At 63.3% G+C, this 17,967-nt stretch overlaps 3 protein-coding genes across 5 annotated transcripts; all 3 read left to right on the plus strand.

Moving 5' to 3' along the window:
* Positions 1-424: 424 nt before the first annotated feature.
* Positions 425-8,776, plus strand: RGS14 (regulator of G protein signaling 14). Of its 2 annotated transcripts, none has more exons than XM_064725114.1 (15): positions 425-699; positions 2,094-2,115; positions 3,179-3,333; positions 3,439-3,531; positions 4,029-4,172; positions 4,319-4,468; positions 4,636-4,753; positions 4,831-4,955; positions 5,032-5,235; positions 5,333-5,409; positions 5,929-6,055; positions 6,321-6,402; positions 6,570-6,628; positions 6,844-6,958; positions 7,227-8,776. In XM_064725114.1, the coding sequence occupies exons 1-15, from the start codon at positions 655-657 to the stop codon at positions 7,454-7,456; spliced, it is 1,746 nt and encodes a 581-aa protein (XP_064581184.1). In that variant the 5' UTR covers positions 425-654; the 3' UTR covers positions 7,457-8,776. The 2 variants fall into 2 exon arrangements, with proteins under 2 accessions (XP_064581184.1, XP_064581183.1); XM_064725113.1 differs by having other exon boundaries at positions 427-699; positions 4,633-4,753.
* Positions 8,777-10,292: 1,516 nt separating this feature from the next.
* Positions 10,293-14,306, plus strand: SLC34A1 (solute carrier family 34 member 1). 2 transcript variants are annotated; one of them, XM_064724875.1, is made up of 13 exons: positions 10,293-10,330; positions 10,538-10,651; positions 10,793-10,975; positions 11,313-11,441; positions 11,519-11,662; positions 11,776-11,887; positions 11,979-12,174; positions 12,360-12,455; positions 12,535-12,652; positions 12,867-13,034; positions 13,180-13,296; positions 13,444-13,568; positions 13,670-14,306. In XM_064724875.1, exons 2-13 carry the CDS (start codon positions 10,546-10,548, stop codon positions 14,222-14,224), a joined length of 2,049 nt encoding a protein of 682 aa, XP_064580945.1. In that variant the 5' UTR covers positions 10,293-10,330; positions 10,538-10,545; the 3' UTR covers positions 14,225-14,306. The 2 variants fall into 2 exon arrangements, with proteins under 2 accessions (XP_064580945.1, XP_064580946.1); XM_064724876.1 differs by having other exon boundaries at positions 12,553-12,652.
* A 588-nt stretch (positions 14,307-14,894) lies between these two features.
* Positions 14,895-17,079, plus strand: LOC135453642 (alpha-2Db adrenergic receptor-like). Its single transcript, XM_064724896.1, has one exon. It carries the CDS (start codon positions 15,123-15,125, stop codon positions 16,149-16,151), a length of 1,029 nt encoding a protein of 342 aa, XP_064580966.1. The 5' UTR covers positions 14,895-15,122; the 3' UTR covers positions 16,152-17,079.
* The last annotated feature ends 888 nt before the right edge of the window (positions 17,080-17,967 follow it).

Genomic DNA, 17,967 nt, shown 5'->3' on the forward strand with positions numbered 1-17,967 from the left:
CAGGCTGGGCCTGCTGATGTCCCCCTGCCCCTGCAGCCCCTTCCCCGGCGTGATGTGATGGCCGGGAGGAGCCCCCTCAGGCTGCGGGGAGGGGACAAAGGGCTGGTGACCCCAGCCGAGCTGGGAATGGGGACTGGGATGGGTTTGGGAACAGGGATGCAGATGGGGATGCGGTCACGGATGTAGATGTGAATGGAGATAGGGACAGGGATGGGGATGGAAACAAGGACGCAGATGGAGACGGGATCGCGGATGTGGATGCAGATGGGGAATGAATGGGATGGGGATGGGAAACAGGAATGCAGATGGGAATGGGGACGGGAAACGGGGATGCAGATGGGACTGGGATAACGGATGCGGATGCAGATGGAGACGGGGACGGGCACGGAGGCGCAGCGGCGCCGCGGCGGCTCCTGGCCCGGGGCTGGGCCCGGTGTCCGCCGGGGCGGTGCCGGCGGCGCGGGGCGGGCGGCCCCGCTCCCCCCGCTGCGGTCTCGGTTCCCATGGTGACACTTCCTGTGGGAGCCGAAAGCGGTAGTGTGGCGGTGCCGGGAGCGCCGGGCCGGGCCGGGCCGGGAGAGCCGCGCCGCCGGCCGGGGATGCTGCGGGGCCGCGGGCCGCGCCCGTAGCGCGCCGGGCCGGGCCGAGCCAGGCATGCAGGGCAAGGGCAAACTGCTGGTGGTCCACAACGGGCGCATGGTGAGTGCCCGGGGCGCCCGTGCCCATCCCCCGGGGCTGCCCCGGCCGGCGGCGCGGCGGGAGCTCGGTACCGGGAGTGCGGAGCGGGCGGGCAGAGGGTGCGGAGTGGATAACGGGCACACAGAGCGATGTGTGGAGTCAGGAAACCGGCAGGTGGGAGGTGTGGGGCTCCTGGGCAGGATGGGCATCCCAAGCGGGCGGAGCTGTGGAGGGTTTAGGGCAGGCAGCGGTGTCCGGGGTGGGTAACGCGTGTGGGGCCGGGGCGGTGAGCAGCAGGGGTGTGTGAGGCTTGGCAGCGTTGTAGGGGATGTGTGGCACTGGGTGGTGGGCAGGGGGATGGGGATGGGGTCGCAGCAGCCAGCAGTGCTGGTGTCCGTGTGGATGCGGGCAGCAGGGATGGATGGGGAGGAACCGGGAGCTGGCAGGAGAGAGAGACGTGGGACCGGGATAAGGGACATGGCAGAGGAATGTGGGGTGGGGTGGCAGGGAGAGGCAGGGCTGGGATGGTGGGTTTGGGATGGAGACAATCGGGAGCTGTGTGGGGTGCACAGCCAGCTGGGCCAGGGGCATCATGGAATGTGGGCACCCCTTCCAGGGCCATCGTGGAATGTGGGCACCCCTTCAGGGGCATCACTGGAATGTGGGTACTCCTTCCAGGAGCATCATGGAATGTGGGCACTCCTTCCAGGGGCATCACTACAATGTGGGCAGCCCTTCAGGGGCATCACTGCAATGTGGGCACCCCTTCCAGGGGCATCACTGCAATCTGGGCAGCCCTTCAGTGGCCCCAAGCAGGGGATGAGGCACAGCACCCTGCCATGGAGGCACAGCTTTTGCCATGGAGGCTCTGCCCATCTCCCTGCTTGGCCACTCCACCCCAGGGCTGCTGTCTGGGGTGGCCCAGACACCCCATCCTGCTGTGCCCTGCACTGGCAGCACCCGGTCCCTGCTTTTGGGCATCTGCCCTCCGGTAGCTCCAGGCTCCAGGGAAGGAGGGAACAGGCAGTTTGCCTGCTTGGGGCTGTGGTTGTCCTTCCTTCCTTCCCTCCCCTCCTCCCCTCCTCTTCCTGTGCCGTGGAGGCTGCTTCTCTCCTCCCTTCTTGTTTGGGTGGCAGGTTACATCTGATAGCAGCTGCCCTTCCCCAATTGCTGGCCTGGCCCTGGGCCATGGAGGGGTAGGAGAAAGGCTGTGCCCCCTTTGTAACTCTCTCATTGCTGCCCTGGGTTGGAAGTGCTGTGTCTGCTCCTGCCACAGGGCAGGTAACACAGAGCAGTGTTTGCTGGCAGTGCCTCTTGCTCTGGGCTCAGCTGGGCTTGCCCTGGTGCTGCTGCCACTCCACCGGGCCAGCAATGCCACACAGCCCCTCTGACCTCTCTTCTTTCCACTCCCACAGGGCCCGGCCGTGTCAGATGGAGGTAAGGCTGCTCTCTGCCCTGGGACAGGAGCCCAGCATCACCTTCAGGGGAGGGGGAAGCCCACAGGCAGGGGGTGCCAGGGGCAGGGAGCCAGCAGGCAGCGAGGTCCTGTGTCAGCACATGGGAGGGTGCAGGGCTGAGCCCTCTGCCCAGCACTGGCCACGTCCCCCCATCCCTCCCACACGGCCCCGGGTGCCTGTCCCTCCCTCTGGATGCTCAGCTGGCACTTTGGGGTGCAGGGGGCTGAGTGGCTTCCTGGGGCAAGGAGAAGCTGGGTACCAGCCAGCTCCAGGTTCTCTGAGGGAATCTGTCTGTCTGTCAGTCTGAGTGTGCACTGGATATCTCAAATGGTTTATTTAGCTGTGTTGGCCCCATTTATTCGTGGTTTAGCCCACCAGGAGGATAAGTACAGGGGGTCTGGCAAAGGAGCAGCCTGACACACCTCCCCTATTCCTGCCAGCTTTGCCAGGACAGCACTGCTTCCATAGCCTCACCTTCTCTTGCAAATGACCCCCTGCTTCAGCTGCACACCAGTCAAACCAGTTCCAAAGCTGGGCTTGCCCCTGGGAACTTCCATCTTGGTGAACACATGGTCACCCTGGGTTTCCCCAAAGTGGGGTTTCCTGAGGGTTGGGAGCTGGAAATGACATTTTCTGTGCCCTCCACATGCTGGGACTGTCCCTCATCTTGGCCAGAGGAGTAGAGGAAGTGGGCTCAGGCACCTCTGCCCATCTTCCAAGCTTCCCTCTACTCTGTGTGCCCTCTGTGTCCCCTTCCACTCTGCTTTCCCCTTGGCTGTCTTACCCCAGGAGATGAGTCACGGGTGGAGTCACAGTGACACCCAGGGTGGGCACAACTGCCAGCCCTGGCAGGGAGAGCTGTCATGCCAGGAAGTGCCAGCTGTGTCATCCTGGTGCTCAATCCTCCAAGGATGCCACGGTGATGCTCCTCATGTTCCCTACCCAGCACCCACCAGGTCTGATGCAGATGGGGCACGTGGAGGCTGCTGGTGCTGGGGGGTGACACTGGGAGACAGCCAGAAGTGACACTTTTTCTCTTTTAGAGTTGAATGCCTCCCGGGCCCGTGGCAGCAACCACAGTGTGAACAGCCTGCCAGGGCCACCAGCCTCATGTGGATCCACCCAGGGCTCTGTGGTCAGCTGGGCTGAGTCCTTCGAGACGCTGCTGCAGGACCGTGTGGCTGTCACCTACTTCACTGTGAGTGTCACAGCCCAGAGCTCAGCCCCTGCCCCATCCACCCTGGGACACCGACTGTCCCACAGGCACGGTGCCACCAGGCCAGCAGCTCTCTCTGCCCTGCAGGAGTTCCTCAAGAAGGAGTTCAGTGCTGAAAACGTCTACTTTTGGCAGGCATGTGAGCGCTTCCAGCAGATCCCAGCCAGTGACACGCAGCAGGTACCAGCTCTGGGCAGCTTTGCTCACAGCTGCTGGGAGGGATGTGGGCAGACCTGTCCAGGGGTCCTGGCAGACCCCTCTTCTGGGGGGCTGAGCAGGCTGGGGGCTCTTGCAGAAGGAATAAGGATGTGGATGTGATGTGCATCTGAAAAGCCACAGCTGGGCCTGCCTGCCCCACAGAGCAGGATGTGCTTCCCCTGCCAGAGGGTGGAGAGTGTTTCTGGGGAGACAAACGAGACCAAGGACAGAACTAGACAGGGGATCATGGGGACAGAGCCAGGTGGCTGCAGGGGATGGCTCCTCCCTCAGGTTGTGTCTCTGTGGAGACACTGCTGTGTTGTGCCCAGAGCTCGGTCCTGAGGTGCAGATACTGAGCTGGTCCTGGGGCAGTTTGGTTCTTCAGGGCTCAGGTGTCTCTGTGGGGTGAGCAGGGGGCTCCCCTGGTGTGGTGTAGAGGAGGGGGTTGCTGGTCCCAGCCCGGCCTCCTGTCCCCCCAGCTGGCCCAGGAGGCACGGCGCATCTACGATGAGTTCCTCTCCAGCCACTCGGTCAGTCCTGTGAACATTGACAAGCAGGCCTGGATTGGGGAGGACATGCTGGCCACCCCCTCCCCAGACATGTTTCGCATCCAGCAACTCCAGGTGAGGCAGCACCTCAGGATGGGGCTGTGGGACCACCCCACACGTCACCCAGCATCACTGCTGGCACCGTGGGGCTGTGCCATGGGGCAGTGCCCAGAGCCTGGAGCTGTGCAGGGCTCTGAAGCACACACATCCTCCCTTTCCAGATCTTCAACCTGATGAAGTTTGACAGCTACACACGTTTTGTGAAATCCCCCCTGTACCAGGCCTGCCTGCGGGCAGAGAGCCAGGGCCAGCCCCTGCCTGACCTGCGGCCCCACTCCCGCAGCAGCAGCCCCCCTCCTGACCTCAGCAAGGTGAGTCGGGGGCAAAGGGCAATGGGGACACGTCCCTGTGGTGCTGGGTCTCTTCCCTGCTGCTCAGCCCCAGGCTGGGCACAGACAAGCAGCCAGGGCACCAGGGAAAGGGAAGGGGGAGCCTCAGGTGTTGCCATGCTGAGATGCTGCTCAATTCACCCCAGAAGACGAAGCTGAAGCTGGGCAAGTCGCTGCCCCTGGGCGTGGAGACGGCGGGCAGCAGTGCCAGCCGCAGCCTGCAGCGCTCCTTCAGGAAGGGAGAGCGGCGGGAGCCCTCCTGGGCAGGTGGGTGCTCTGCTCAGCAGGACAGAGGGGCCTCAGGGGTGTTCACGTCCCCACCACCGTCCCTCTGTCTGTCCTAGAGGGGGGAGAAGGCAGCAGGAGCGCCATGCTGTGGAGGGAGTCCCAGGGCTCACTCAACTCCTCAGCCAGCCTGGACCTCGGCTTCTTGTCCTCGGCCAGCACAGCCACCAGCCCCTGCACGGAGGTGAGTGGGCACCACGGCACTGCCAGGGCACCACGCTGCCGCTGGCTGGGCTCATCCTGCCACATCCCTCCCTCAGGGCCAGCAGAAGAGCCTCGGGGGCAGCGAGGTAGAGCTGCCAGGCAAGCCCATGAAGTACTGCTGTGTGTACCTGCCCGATGGCACGGCCTCGCTGGCCTCTGTCCGGCCCGGCCACTCCATCCGGGACATGCTGGCCGGGCTGTGTGAGAAACGCGGCTTCAGCCTGCCCGACATCAAGGTGTTCCTGGTGGGCAATGAGCAGGTAGGGCCGGCAGGGGGGAGCAGGGTTTGTGCCAGCCAAGCCATCCCTGTGCTGGGACCACTGTGCTGGCTCTCTCCCGATGGTTTGTGTCCTGCAGAAGGCGTTGGTGCTGGACCAGGAGTGCTCCGTGCTGGCAGACCAGGAGGTGAAGCTGGAGAACAGGATAAGCTTTGAGTGAGTGGGAGCTGTGACCGTGTTCACAGGGGTCTTAGGATGAGGGAGGAGATGAGGATCTGACTCCATGTTTCAGAAGGCTTGATTTATTATTTTATGATATATATTACATTAAAACTATACTAAAAGAATAGAAGAAAGGATTTCATAAGAAGGCTAGCTATGAATAGAAAAAGAAAGAATGATTACAAAGGCTTGTGGCTCGGACTCTTTGTTAGAGCCAGCTGATTGTGGTTAGCTATTAATTAAAAACAACTAACATGGGCTAATCAAAGATCTACTTGTTACATTCCACAGCAGCAGATAACCATTGTTTACATTTTGTTCTTGAAGCCTCTCATCTTCTCAGGAGGAAAAATCCTAAAGAAAGAAGGGATTTTTCATAAAAGATGTCTGTGACAGGGAGCTTTGGGGCTGATGCTGTTGGCCATGCACAGTGCCTCAAACCCAGTCCCTCAGGCAGTCCCGAGCGCCCTGGCTCTGCTCCTGCCTGCAGCCACCTCTTGTCCCCCTCTGCAGCCTGGAAATCTCCTCCCTCAACAAGACCATCCGCATCACAGCCAAGTCAACCAAGCGCATCCGGGAGGCGCTGCAGCCCGTGCTGGGCAAGTACGGCGTGAGCGTGGAGCAGGCGCTGCTGCGCAGGGTGAGGAGCCTGGGGGCACGGCCAGCCCCCTGCTTGGGGGGAACCCTGCGTTTGGGGTCAGGCCAGGGGCTGCTGGCTCTCAGCAGGCAGTGGGGAGCAGCGCTGTATGCCTGTGGGCTCCTATAATCACTGTTTTGGGATGGGCTGTGACATCCTGCTGTGTGCTGGGAGGGACTAGGGGGTCTTTCCTGACCAGACGGGTCCTCAGCCTGGCTGCCTTTCCGTGCCACAGTGAGTGTGACACTGAGTGCTGTTCCTGTTGCAGCAAGGTGAGCCAGCCACCCTGGACTTGGAGAAGCTGGTCAGCACAGTGTCTGCTCAGAAACTTGTCTTGGAAACACCAGCAGGTAAAGTGCCCTCCCTCCCAAGCCATGTCCCCTCAAGCCACATCACCCTGAAGGGCTCTCAGAGGGTCAGGCTGTTTTCTGCTGGCCATGGGACAGGGTCCATCCTGTCCCTGCCTGGCCAGCACCAGGATGCTGGAATGGGGCCCTGAGCATCCCTTCCCTTGCAGACGTGCGAGTGATGGGGAGCGCTGAGGCTGCGGCTGCCTCCTCTCTGCTCCGGAGTGAGGTGAGCATCAAATCCCACCAGCCCTGGTCAGAGATGCCCTCTCAGCTGCTGTCATGCTCCACAGGGAAGCTGGGCCCTGCTGTGGCCCCAGCACTTGCCATGGGGCTGGGCAGTGGTGCCAGGGCAGGGGCCAGGCTGTGGGAGGGTGATGGGCACACAGCCCAGGGCAGTGCTGCCTCCTTGCCTGTGGCTGAGGCCTGGGCTGCTCATTGCAGGAGGGGAGCCCAACAGGAGCAGAGCCTGACACACGATGGGAGATGCCCTCCTCCTTCTCCAGGCCACAGTCTTCAGCTGCCATGAACCTCAATCGTCGCACATATGACCTGGAAGGTGAGAGCTGGCGTGTCTGAATGCTGAGGGGCTGGGGCAAAGCACAGGCTGAGGGATGCAGAGCCCCTCATGGTGTGCTGGGGATGGCTGCAGGGTCCCACTGAGCTGGGAATGGGCTGTGGGGTCTTGGGGTCTGGCATGCAGTGGGGAGAAGGTGCCAGTGCTGTGCCTGGGACACGTTCAGGGTCATATCAGGTGGAGAGGGCAGCTGAGGTGCTGGGACAAAGCCCCAGTGCCTGGCTCAGGTGCATGATCTGCATTTCCCCAGGGCTGGTGGAACTGCTGAACCGTGCCCAGAGCTGCCGGGCCAACGACCAGCGTGGGCTGCTCTCTAAGGAGGACCTGGTCCTGCCCGACTTCCTCCAGCTCCCCGTGCAGGACAGCAGCGCCTGTGAGGGCTCACAGCAGCCCAGTGCCCCTCAGGCTGGCTCTGAGGGAAGCAGCTGCCCTCAGGAAGAGCCTGCTCTGGCTGAGCCTTCGTTGGACCACAAGCTCTGATGAGTGCTGCTGCACGTCCACACCCGGCGTGTGGCACCCCCATGGCCATGCCAGGGTTCGAGAGGGGCCCGACAGCCCCTGCCCTGCACCGCTGACACTGCCCAGACTGCAGATCCATCCACGTCCTGTCCCACGCTGTCACGTTGTGTCCTGTGAGTGGCTGAGCAGCTGCCATGCCCCTCTGTGGGGCCACATCCCGGTGCACACCAAGGGACTCTTGTACATAGTCTGAACCCTCGTTGCAAAGCACTTTGCAACATCCCTGGCACTGCCCTGCCCAGTGCCCCTGCCCTGCCCAGCACATCCTGCCTGTGTCGCACAGCCCCGCTGGCTCTCTGGATGGGGAAAGCTCCCTTCCAGCTGCAGGGTGCGCAGGATGGACAGGCTGGGTGGGGAGGAAAGGCAGGCTCCAGTCCTGAGCTGCAGTGCTGTGGGCAGGCAGGGTCAGCAGAACTTGTGCCCCGAGCTCAGAGCCAGATCCAGCCCTGGCCCCGTGGGAATGGGGCTGCCCCGTTGTTGATTTGCAAGTCCACCCTTGCTGGGCAGGGTGAGCGTGGCCCTGCCAGGCTGTGCCCCGGGCAGGCTGTTACGTCTGCATTGCGTGAGCGTGGCCTGATCCTGCCACAGCAGCACTGCTTGGAGCAGGGCACATGGTTCCTGCCCCGGGCAGCCAGAGGCAGAGCCAGCAGATGGTGCCAAAAAAGCCTTCCTCCTCCTCCTCCTCCTCCTCCTCCTCCCCGCCGGAGATCCTGTGTGGGCGGCTGCTGAGGAACAGGCAGGAGCAAATCCCATCTCCTCTGCCCCATCCCCACTGGGGTGTGGGTGCTCAGCCTGTAGGACAGCCCTGCTTGGTGCCAGCAGAATGCAGCACCCCTGGGTGTGAGCACCTCAGCCTGGTGTGCAGGTCCCCGGCGTGTGCCCAGCCTGTCATTCCTGCCAGGAGCCTGGAGCCTCCATCTGCCAGTCCTGGCTGGGCACTGCTGGTCCCCATGCCCAGCAGCCCGGTGTCCCCAGAGGTCCCAGACAGAATCTGCAATGGAGATGTTCCCCCAACAGCAGCCAGGAGATCCCTCCATCCTTGCCAGAGTCCCTCCTGGCTGTGCCTTGGGTAACCACTGCAGCACCACTGCCTGGCCAGAGGCAGAGGGGTGACCCAGGGCCCCCAGGCTTGCCCAGAGATGGGGGCATGGCCACCCAGCCCTATGCTGCCACAGCCAGCTGCAGCCCTGTGGCCTTAGTCAGAGCCCCCCTGTGTCTCTGTGATGCTGCTCAGTTCTGTCTGTGCTGTGGAACCAGGGGAAATAAAGAGCATTGCCTGGATGTACCACTCTGTCCTTCCTCTGCCATCAGGGCTGGATTGTGCTTTTCCCAGCAGCAATGTCCCCTCAACCCTCCTCTCCCCACAGAGCCTTCCCAGGGCCATGGCAGAGCTGGGCCAGCCCTGGGCTCCAGTGCCACCCTGACTGGCAGCGAGGGGCAGTGCCAGGAGCTTGTTTACCCAGCATTGCTGGTGGAGCAGGGGAAGCTGCAGGGCCGGCATGGCCAAGGACTTCAGCCCCAACCCTGTCAATGAGTGACAGCCAGAGCTGCCAGGGCCTCACTGGGTTAATGATTGTGGGGGCAGCTGGCCAAGAGCCCCTGGGCACGGGGCAAGTGCGGACACCAGGGACACCAGCCCCCGGCACACCGGCTGCACCCCCGGGCAGAAGGGTCCCCAGGCCCTGCGGAGGCAGGACACGTCCCCTGCTGTGCCACCTCCCGGGCATCCAGCTCCATCAGCCTGTGACGCAGTGCAGGTGGCTCAGTGATGCTCCAGCAGTGGCACAGGTGTCCCCAGGCTGTCCCTGAGTGCCCTGCAGTACCCAAGGGATCTTTCCTTTCATTTGCACCTGGCTTATCATGGTAATGAGTTCTGGCAGTGCTTCATCCTGGGGAAATGGGGATGTGGGAACTGAGCACCCCTTTGTGCCCACTCCCACGGGCACAGGGCTGGAGGAGCCTTTGGCCACTGTCTGTCCCCTGTGGACATGAGCTTGCTGTGTGTCCTGTGGGTGGATGGAAACTTGGCTGGAGGTGTGTAAGCAGCAGGTAATGATAAACAGGGCTGAGGAGGTGGTGACGGCAGCGCTGGCCTCGCTCCTCTCCTGCTCACCCACTGCACACTCTGGGAGATGTGGTGCCAGGGAAGATGTGGTGCCAGGGGGATGAAGGCTCTGTCCCACACAGCCCTCAGCACTGCTGGCTGCCCCACACTGAGCCCAGCTGTGTGCCACCATCACCACCAGTGGCAGAACACGGAGATCAATCACAGTGGTGCTGGCATCAGCCATCTCCAACGCCCTGGGAGTGAGGCCATTGTGCCCTGGGCAGAGCTGATCCCTCATGGCTGATGCTGTGGTGGCACTGAGGTGAACATGGCCTCACCTCTGGTTTGTGACACCCCAGCAGCACCAGCACCAAGCTCTTCTCCTCCTCCTCCTCTCGTGCAGTGGATGAACCACCTGGCACCAAATGATGAAAATCTGAGGCTCCTCCAGCATCACCTCCCAGGCTCTGGGCCCCAGCAGTGCCCGGCTCTGCTCATCCCCACAGCAGCTGAGCTCACCCCGACCCCAAGAGTGCCCGGTACCCCGGGGGCACGTGCCCCATCCTGCCCTGGCTGACCAGGATGTGGTGGGGGTTACCCATTAACTGCAGGAATTTCTGGGGAGGAGGTGAGCAGCCAGCGGAGGCGAGGGGCGACACGGGGCTCCTTAGACTTTGCTCTTGGCCTGTGTATAAAGGGCCGTGGTGCCCCACAGGCCACTTTGCTGGAGGGACGTGTGGATGTGGCATGTGGAAGTGGCACTGCCCTGAGTGCCCGGCCAGCCCCAGGTGAGCTGGGCCCTGGGCAGGAGGAGTCCCCTTCCTGCCTGCCCTGCCTGCCCTGCCTGCCCTTGGGGTGGCACAGCAGCAGCTGGCGGCCCAACAGATGATGGCATGGTGCTCCTCAGCGGTGCCAGCGCTGCAGGGATCTGGGGGGACGTGGCAGCTGGTGCAGCACAGCTGTGGTGACACGCAGCCACCTCTGCTCGGCCTCAGCAGGAGCCATGCTGCCCTACCGGACCGAGAGCCCCGTCCTGCCCGGGCGCTGCCCGGTGCGGGGAGGAAGGGTTGTGCACGGGCCACAGTTTGCCTACTGCCCCAGCCCCCAAGGTAGGTGCCCCCAGCCCTCCTCCTCTTCCTCCTCCTCCTCTTCCTCAGCTGTGCTTCTGGCCAGGCGCTGGCCCAGGCAGTGCTGGGCCCTGCTCTGCAGGGAGGTAACTGTGCTGTAACACAGCTGCTGTCTCTCCCCAGCCCTGCACCGGCTGCCGGGTGCCCACGGCTGCCCCTTCACGGTCAGCGCCGTGCCCTGCCCTGAGCACGGCTTCCCTTGCCCCGGCTCCCCCGGGCGCCTGCGCGAGGGCCGCGAGCGCTTCGAGCTGGACGCGCTCCCCTGGCAGGGGCACTGCCTGGGCTTGGACGAGCTGCAGAGGCCAGGTGAGACCCCAGGGGCGTGGGGGTCTCACAGCACCTGGGCTGGGGAACACCCCAGAGATCTGACAGAGGCACCTGGGGTGCCAGGACTGTGGGGTGCCAGGCTGGGAGGGGAGTGCTGATGGAGACCCTCAGTGTCCTGGGGGGATGTGGGAAGAGCTGAGGGACAATGGGGCAGCTGGCACAAGGCACCGCAGGGTGGGAGGAGATGGAGGAGACCCTGGGCCAGGTGGCATAGCTGGGTACATGAGCCCTGGGCTGCCAGGAGCCATGAGAGTGGCACAAGGCTGTAGGAGCCATGCCACAGCAGGAGTTTAACACTCTCTCTTGTCTTGCACAGAGCTCGGGTGCTGGGCCAGGGTCCAGTCCTTCTGTGTCTCCCTTCTAAAGGTGCCCCTGATGTTTGGGTTCCTGTACCTCTTCGTGTGCTCTCTGGACGTGCTCAGCTCTGCCTTCCAGCTGGCTGGAGGTAGTAGGGTGGCAGGGATGCCCGGGAACCTGGTGGCACTGGCAGAGCCAGCAGCCTGCACTCACATTCCCTTACAGGTAAGGTGGCGGGGGACATCTTCAAGGACAACGCCATCCTCTCCAATCCAGTGGCTGGGCTGGTGGTGGGCATCTTGGTGACCGTGCTGGTGCAGAGCTCCTCCACCTCCACCTCCATCATCGTCAGCATGGTCTCCTCAGGGTGTGAGTGTGCCCACGAGGCTGCTGGGGACCTGAGGCCGAGGGAGAGGATGGCTGGATTGGGTCACCCTGAGCCGGACCATGCAAGGCTAGCAGGTCTGTCTGTCTGTCCGCAGTGCTGGAGGTGCGCTCTGCCATCCCCATCATCATGGGCTCCAACATCGGCACCTCGGTCACCAACACCATCGTGGCCCTCATGCAGGCTGGCGACCGCAGCGAGTTCGAACGGTGAGAGCTGCATGGCTCAGAGGACACTGCTGGGGCTGGGGGCTGCTCCTCAGGACCACCTCACACCCACGGGCTCCTTCATGCTGCGCAGGGCCTTCGCTGGTGCCACGGTGCACGACTGCTTCAACTGGCTGTCAGTGCTGGTGCTGCTGCCGCTGGAGGTGGTCAGTGGGTACCTGCACCACGTCACCCGCCTGGTTGTGGCCACCTTCAACATCCGCAGCGGGAAAGATGCCCCCGACCTGCTGAAGATCATCACAGAGCCCTTCACCAAGCTCATCATCCAGGTCTCCTCAGCTGTTATGTATGCCCCAGGCTGGCGGTGATGTCCCCAGCACTGGTGTCCCTTTGGTGGTGGTTGCATCCCAGTGTCCCCAGGCTGGCAGTGGTGTCCCCATGCCGGTGAAGATGTCCCCAGCCTGTGGGTGCTGTTAGTCCCCAGGTGGCCTCTCCAACACGTGTATTGTTGCAGCTGGACAAGTCTGTGATCACGGGCATTGCGACAGGGGACGAGAGCCTGCGCAACCGGAGCCTCATCCGCGTCTGGTGTGGCCCTGCAACCCCACAGGTGAGGGGCCTGTGGCCCTGCTGGGGCCACAGAGGATGGGTGGTGGGCAAGGGCTGGAAGGCACTGGAGCTAGCTGTAGCCCACCTTCTCCCTGCAGATGGCCTCTGTGGGGGTTGGGCCCCCCCCAAACTGCTCATCCCCTGGGCACTGCAGCACTAAGGGCATGGAGGTCCTTCACAACGTCACCAGGAAAAAGTGTGAGTGGGTGTGGAGGGCTTGGGCAGGGCTGGGGCACAGGGCATGGGGCTGGGGAGGTGCAAGTGGGGCTGGGGGTTGTATGTGTGATGGAGAAGTATTGGAGAGGGCTGGGAGATGTTGCACTGGGGTCCAGGTGTGGGGCTGTCTGCGGGGGCAGGCTGTGAGCGGGGCCGGGCCAGCCCCAGCCCCTTGTCCAGCCGTGCTGTGGGGCAGGTGAGCACCTCTTCACCGACACACCACTGCCCGACCTGGCCGTGGGGCTGGTGCTGCTGGCCGGGTCCCTTGTCGTGCTCTGCACCTGCCTCATCCTCCTGGTCAAACTCCTCAACTCCCTGCTCAAGGGGCAGGTGGCCAAAGCCATCCAGAAGGTCATCAACACTGGTGAGTAGGATGGGGACCACATGTCACCCATGGGTCACCCATGCCCATCTCCACCTGCCATCCTCAGACCTGCCCCTGGCTGCCCCCGGCCCCCAGCCCTGATGTGGCCATGGCCATGTCCCTGTTTGTGTCCATGCCCTGGCAGACCTGCCACACCCGCTCAGCTGGCTCACCGGGTACTTCGCCATGGTGGTGGGCGCTGGGATGACCTTCGTGGTGCAGAGCAGCTCTGTCTTCACCTCGGCCATCACACCCCTGATCGGTGAGTCCCAGCCACTCCTCATCCCCTGCCATGTGCCATCCCCTGGCCTGTGGGTGCTAAAGCACTCAGAGGGACAAAAGGAGCTGTGCCTCCTTGGGAGGGCATGGGGATGGCACTGCCAGGAGTGACAGGGTGCCTCTTCCACAGGCCTGGGGGTGATCAGCATTGAGCGTGCCTACCCATTGACCCTGGGCTCAAACATTGGCACCACCACCACTGCCATCCTGGCTGCCCTGGCCAGCCCTGGGGACAAGCTGGCCAGCTCCTTCCAGGTACAGTCAGTCCGGGGCCGTGGCTGGGCTGGATGGGTAGGGGCAGGGCAGGGGCTGGGGATGCCCACATGCCTGGCCTGATGGGAATGCCATCCTTGCAGATTGCTCTGTGCCATTTCTTCTTCAACATCTCGGGCATCCTGCTGTGGTACCCGCTGCCCTTCACCCGCCTGCCCATCCGCATGGCCAAGGCGCTGGGCGAGCGCACGGCCAAGTACCGCTGGTTTGCCGTGCTCTACCTCATCATCTGCTTCCTCCTGCTGCCCTCCCTCATCTTCGGCATCTCCATGGCGGGCTGGCGGGCGCTGGTGGGGGTGGGCGCGCCCTTCCTCGCCCTCCTCTTCTTCGTGGGGCTGGTGAACGTGCTGCAGGCGCACAGCCCCGGGCGCCTGCCCAAGTGGCTGCAGACCTGGGACTTCCTCCCGGCCTGGATGCACTCGCTGCAGCCGCTGGACCGTGTCATCACCCAGGCCACGCTGTGCTGCACCGACCGCTGCCGCAGCCCCGAGGGCTGGGAGGAGCCCGAGGGCGCTCCCCGGGACAAGGCCAGGCTGGGGCTGGACAACCCTGCCCTCTCCTACCCCGAGGAGATGCCCAGCCCCAGCACGCGGGTGGGCTCCCCTCGCCCGCTCCCGCACGGTGCCACACGGCTCTAGCTGGCAGTGCTCACCCGGGCTGCTGCTCCTGCGGCCCCTGGTGTCCCCTGTCCCTGCTCAGCTGTGTCTAATAAAGGGGGAGCGCTGATACCCCTGTGTGTGTCTCTTTGGGTCCTCCCTCTGCAAAGCCTGCTGTCACAGATGCCCCACACACCATCACTGCTCAGCCCAGCTCGTGCTGGGGACACACCAAACACTCATTCTGTGGGGAACATGGTGATGATGCCACAGCTAAACCTTGAGCTCTGTAGCCACCTGTACTGAGCTGTCACAAGCAGCATCCTCTTCCCCTCACCTTGTCCCCAAAGGGCTGAGCTGGCAGGGTCCAAAGCGCCCAATGTGTGCCACAGCAGCATATCAGTGATCGAGGCAGAGCACGGGACAGCCAAGCAAGGTCCTGGGCTGCTTGGTGCTGCTGAGCTGGGATCAGCAGGATGATGATTCAGGATGGTAGGGTTGCAGTGCCCTTGCACCACTGGGCACCCTGGCACACGTGGCTGGAGGCCTCCTGCCGTGGTGACCCTGAAGGGAGCCCTTTAAATGGCAATAACAGCTTCTCCCACTGCCCACAGATGTTTGGTTTCCTGCCAGTGATATCGGCCCACCCTTCCCTCCCTCCCTCCTTCCCGCCCGCCCTCCTCCGGACTTGGACCAGCAGAGCCAGCAGCGCTGCCGTGGGAGCCTCTCGGTGCTCCCCGCCTGTCCTGCATGCCCAGCCGGGCAACCACCGGGCCAGGACGACCTCGCCACCAGACCGGGTCAGTGCAGGAGTGGTGGCAGCCAGGAGAACCCCCGGGGACTCAGCGATGCTGGGACTGCGCCCGCAGCCGCTCGGGACCGGTGAGCAGGGTGGGGGAAAGCCCCATGGGGCTTCATCTGCGTGAGGGGCCGGGCCAGCATGGAGCCGGGCAGCGCCCTTCCCAACACCTCCGGTAACGGCAGCGGCGCCGGCAGTGCCCCACACTCGCCCGCAGCCACGGGGCTCATCTTGCTGGCAGCCCTGGCCGTCCTGCTGGCCACGCTGCTGGGCAACGCTCTGGTGGTGGTGGCCATCTCCACCAGCCGGGCCCTGCAGGCCCCGCAGAACCTCTTCCTCGTGTCCCTGGCCTCGGCAGACATCCTGGTGGCCGTCCTCGTGCTGCCCTTCTCGCTGGCCAACGAGGTGATGGGCTACTGGTACTTTGGCGGGCTGTGGTGCAGCCTGTACCTGGCGCTGGACGTGCTGCTGTGCACGGCGTCCATCGGGCACCTCTGCGCCATCAGCCTCGACCGCTACTGGGCCGTGACACGGGCGGCGCGGCTCAACCTGCGCCGGAACCCGCGGCGGGTGAGGGCCATGATTGGGGCAGTGTGGGCGGCGGCGGCCCTGGTGGCACTGCCACCGCTCCTGCGGCCGCGGCCGGCCGGGCGGGAGTGCCAGCTGAGCCAGGAGACCTGGTACGTGCTGGCCTCCTGCGCCGCCTCCTTCTTCGTGCCCTGCCTCGTCATGGTGGCCGTGTACTGCCGCATCTACCGCCTGACCGCCGGGCGCACGGCCGCCCTGCTCGCTGCCCGCTCCCCGTGCCCTGCCAGCGGTGATGGAAAGGTGTCGGGTGTGGGGATGCTGAGATGGCGCCGTCGGAGCCAGCACCAGAGCGTGCTGCTGTGCCGCCGGCGGCTGGTGAGGGCGAGGGAGCGGCGCTTCACTGTGGTGCTGGCTGTGGTGATGGGCGCCTTCGTGCTGTGCTGGTTCCCCTTCTTCTTCACCTACAGCCTGGGGGCTCTCTGTGGGCAGGGCTGCCGTGTCTCCAAGCCCCTCTTCAACTTCTTCTTCTGGATCGGCTATTGCAACAGCAGCGTCAACCCCCTCATCTACACCCTCTTCAACCGGGACTTCCGAGCTGCCTTCCGCCGGCTACTGGCCGTCCCGCACCGGCACCGCTCCTAGGGACCCGCTGGGACACTGGGGACGTGGCCCCCAGCCCTGCTCAGCATTCACAGCGCCCAGCCACACCACAGACCCTGGATGGCAGTGCCAGTGTGCAGCTCGAGGTGCTTCTGGAACTGCAGGATTGAATAAAACGGGACCAAGTCCTGTGCCTGGGGCTGGTGTCTGCCTGCAGGGAGCCCAGAAAGCAGCACTGACCACCAGCATCTTTTGTCACTCACATCCCCCCACACATATGTCTTGCAGCAGTGGTGGTGACAACTTGCTGAGTGAGCCCTCCCCACTCTCAGATAAATGTCTGTGTCCCCAGCACTCTCTTGTGTAGGGGATGGACTCCACAGCTGCTGTGAGGAGACAGAACTTCCCCGTGTCAGCGTCATCAGCGCTGGGCTGAGCTGGCTGTGCCACCACAGAACCCAGTCCGAGCCCTGTGCCTCGCTGTCCCCTCTGGGACAGCTGTGCTATGTCATGGGGGCTCTGTGAGGGCACACACGTACCCACAGTGGGGTACAAGGGTTGCAGGTCTGGCGTGGAACAGCCCACATCCTGCTCGGGGACTGTTGTGGGATCTTGCTGCAGGAGGGAAAGCAGGACTGACATCCCAGAGCCAGAAAGGCTGTTCTCCCTCGGGAGAGTGTCAGAGATGGGATCGCATGGGAACAGGCTCCAGCACAGCCCGACGTGCAAATGGCCACAGAGGCAGCTGTGGGGGGAAGACCCAGGGACAACCACATCCCCCTTGGGGGGCAGAAAGCGCCCCACACCCACCCTGCCTGGCCGCCTGCCTCGCTCTGCACAGACACCCGGAGGTCAGGGGCTGCTCCACTTCTTCAGCTTTGCTGCTCAAAATAGAAAATCTCAAAACATTGGACTTTCTCTGGGCTAAAAACAGCTGCTGGCGCCTGGGAGCTGGAGCTCAAGGAACACTGGCCCCTGCCAGCCCTCCAGCCCCTGTCAGGGTGGGTGCAGCTCAGCTGGGCTCTGGGGGAGGGCGGGATGGGATGGGATGGGATGGGATGGGATGGGATGGGATGGGATGGGATGGGATGGGATGGGATGGGATGGGATGGGATGGGATGGGATGGGTCCCAGTGCTGACCCTCAGAGGGGTCTGGCCCCGGTGGCTGGAGCTGCTCAGGCACTGCCCACAGAAGGAGCTCCCCTATCACAGCCACCCAGCTTCCCCTCCCGCAGCCGCCCTCCTCCTTCTCACAACCAAACAACATTTTGCTGCTAAAAATACCCAGACGAGGGCAACTAGTGGGGACACGGCTGGGTCAGTTCTCCCAGGGGCACCAGCCCTGTGGCAGCACCCACAGTGCCCTGGCCACACACCCTGGTGCCCATCCTCCTGGGCATGAGCACATAGCTCCCCTCCACAGAGCTGAAAAGCAGAGTGGCAGCTCCACACCTGAGCTGCTGCTGGATCTGTTGGGGACATCAGGATCCTCTGGACACTGGTGCTGCTCCAGCAGCCTCCCACTGTCCATGGGCCTTGTCAGTGATGGGAACGGTGCTGCAGAATGCCAGGTGGGAGGAAACAGAAAATAGCAACCCAAGGGTTAATGCTGGAAATGGATGGAAACAGTAATCTCATTTTAAGTTCAAAATAAACATGCTTTGGAAGGAAAGCAGCTCTAAAAGAGGAGCTCTCACACCATGAGCTCATCCCTCTAGGCAGTGACAGAGAGATTACCCCCAAGGTGTGGCAGGGCAAAGCATCCTCCTCCTCCTAATCGCTGCAGATTCATACCCTGAAGATGTGACATCTGATTTCCAGTGAATGCTGAAGGGCACAGCAGTACTGACTGCAGGG

Source organism: Zonotrichia leucophrys, chromosome 13, assembly GCF_028769735.1.
Source record: "Zonotrichia leucophrys gambelii isolate GWCS_2022_RI chromosome 13, RI_Zleu_2.0, whole genome shotgun sequence".
Taxonomy (NCBI): domain Eukaryota; kingdom Metazoa; phylum Chordata; class Aves; order Passeriformes; family Passerellidae; genus Zonotrichia; species Zonotrichia leucophrys.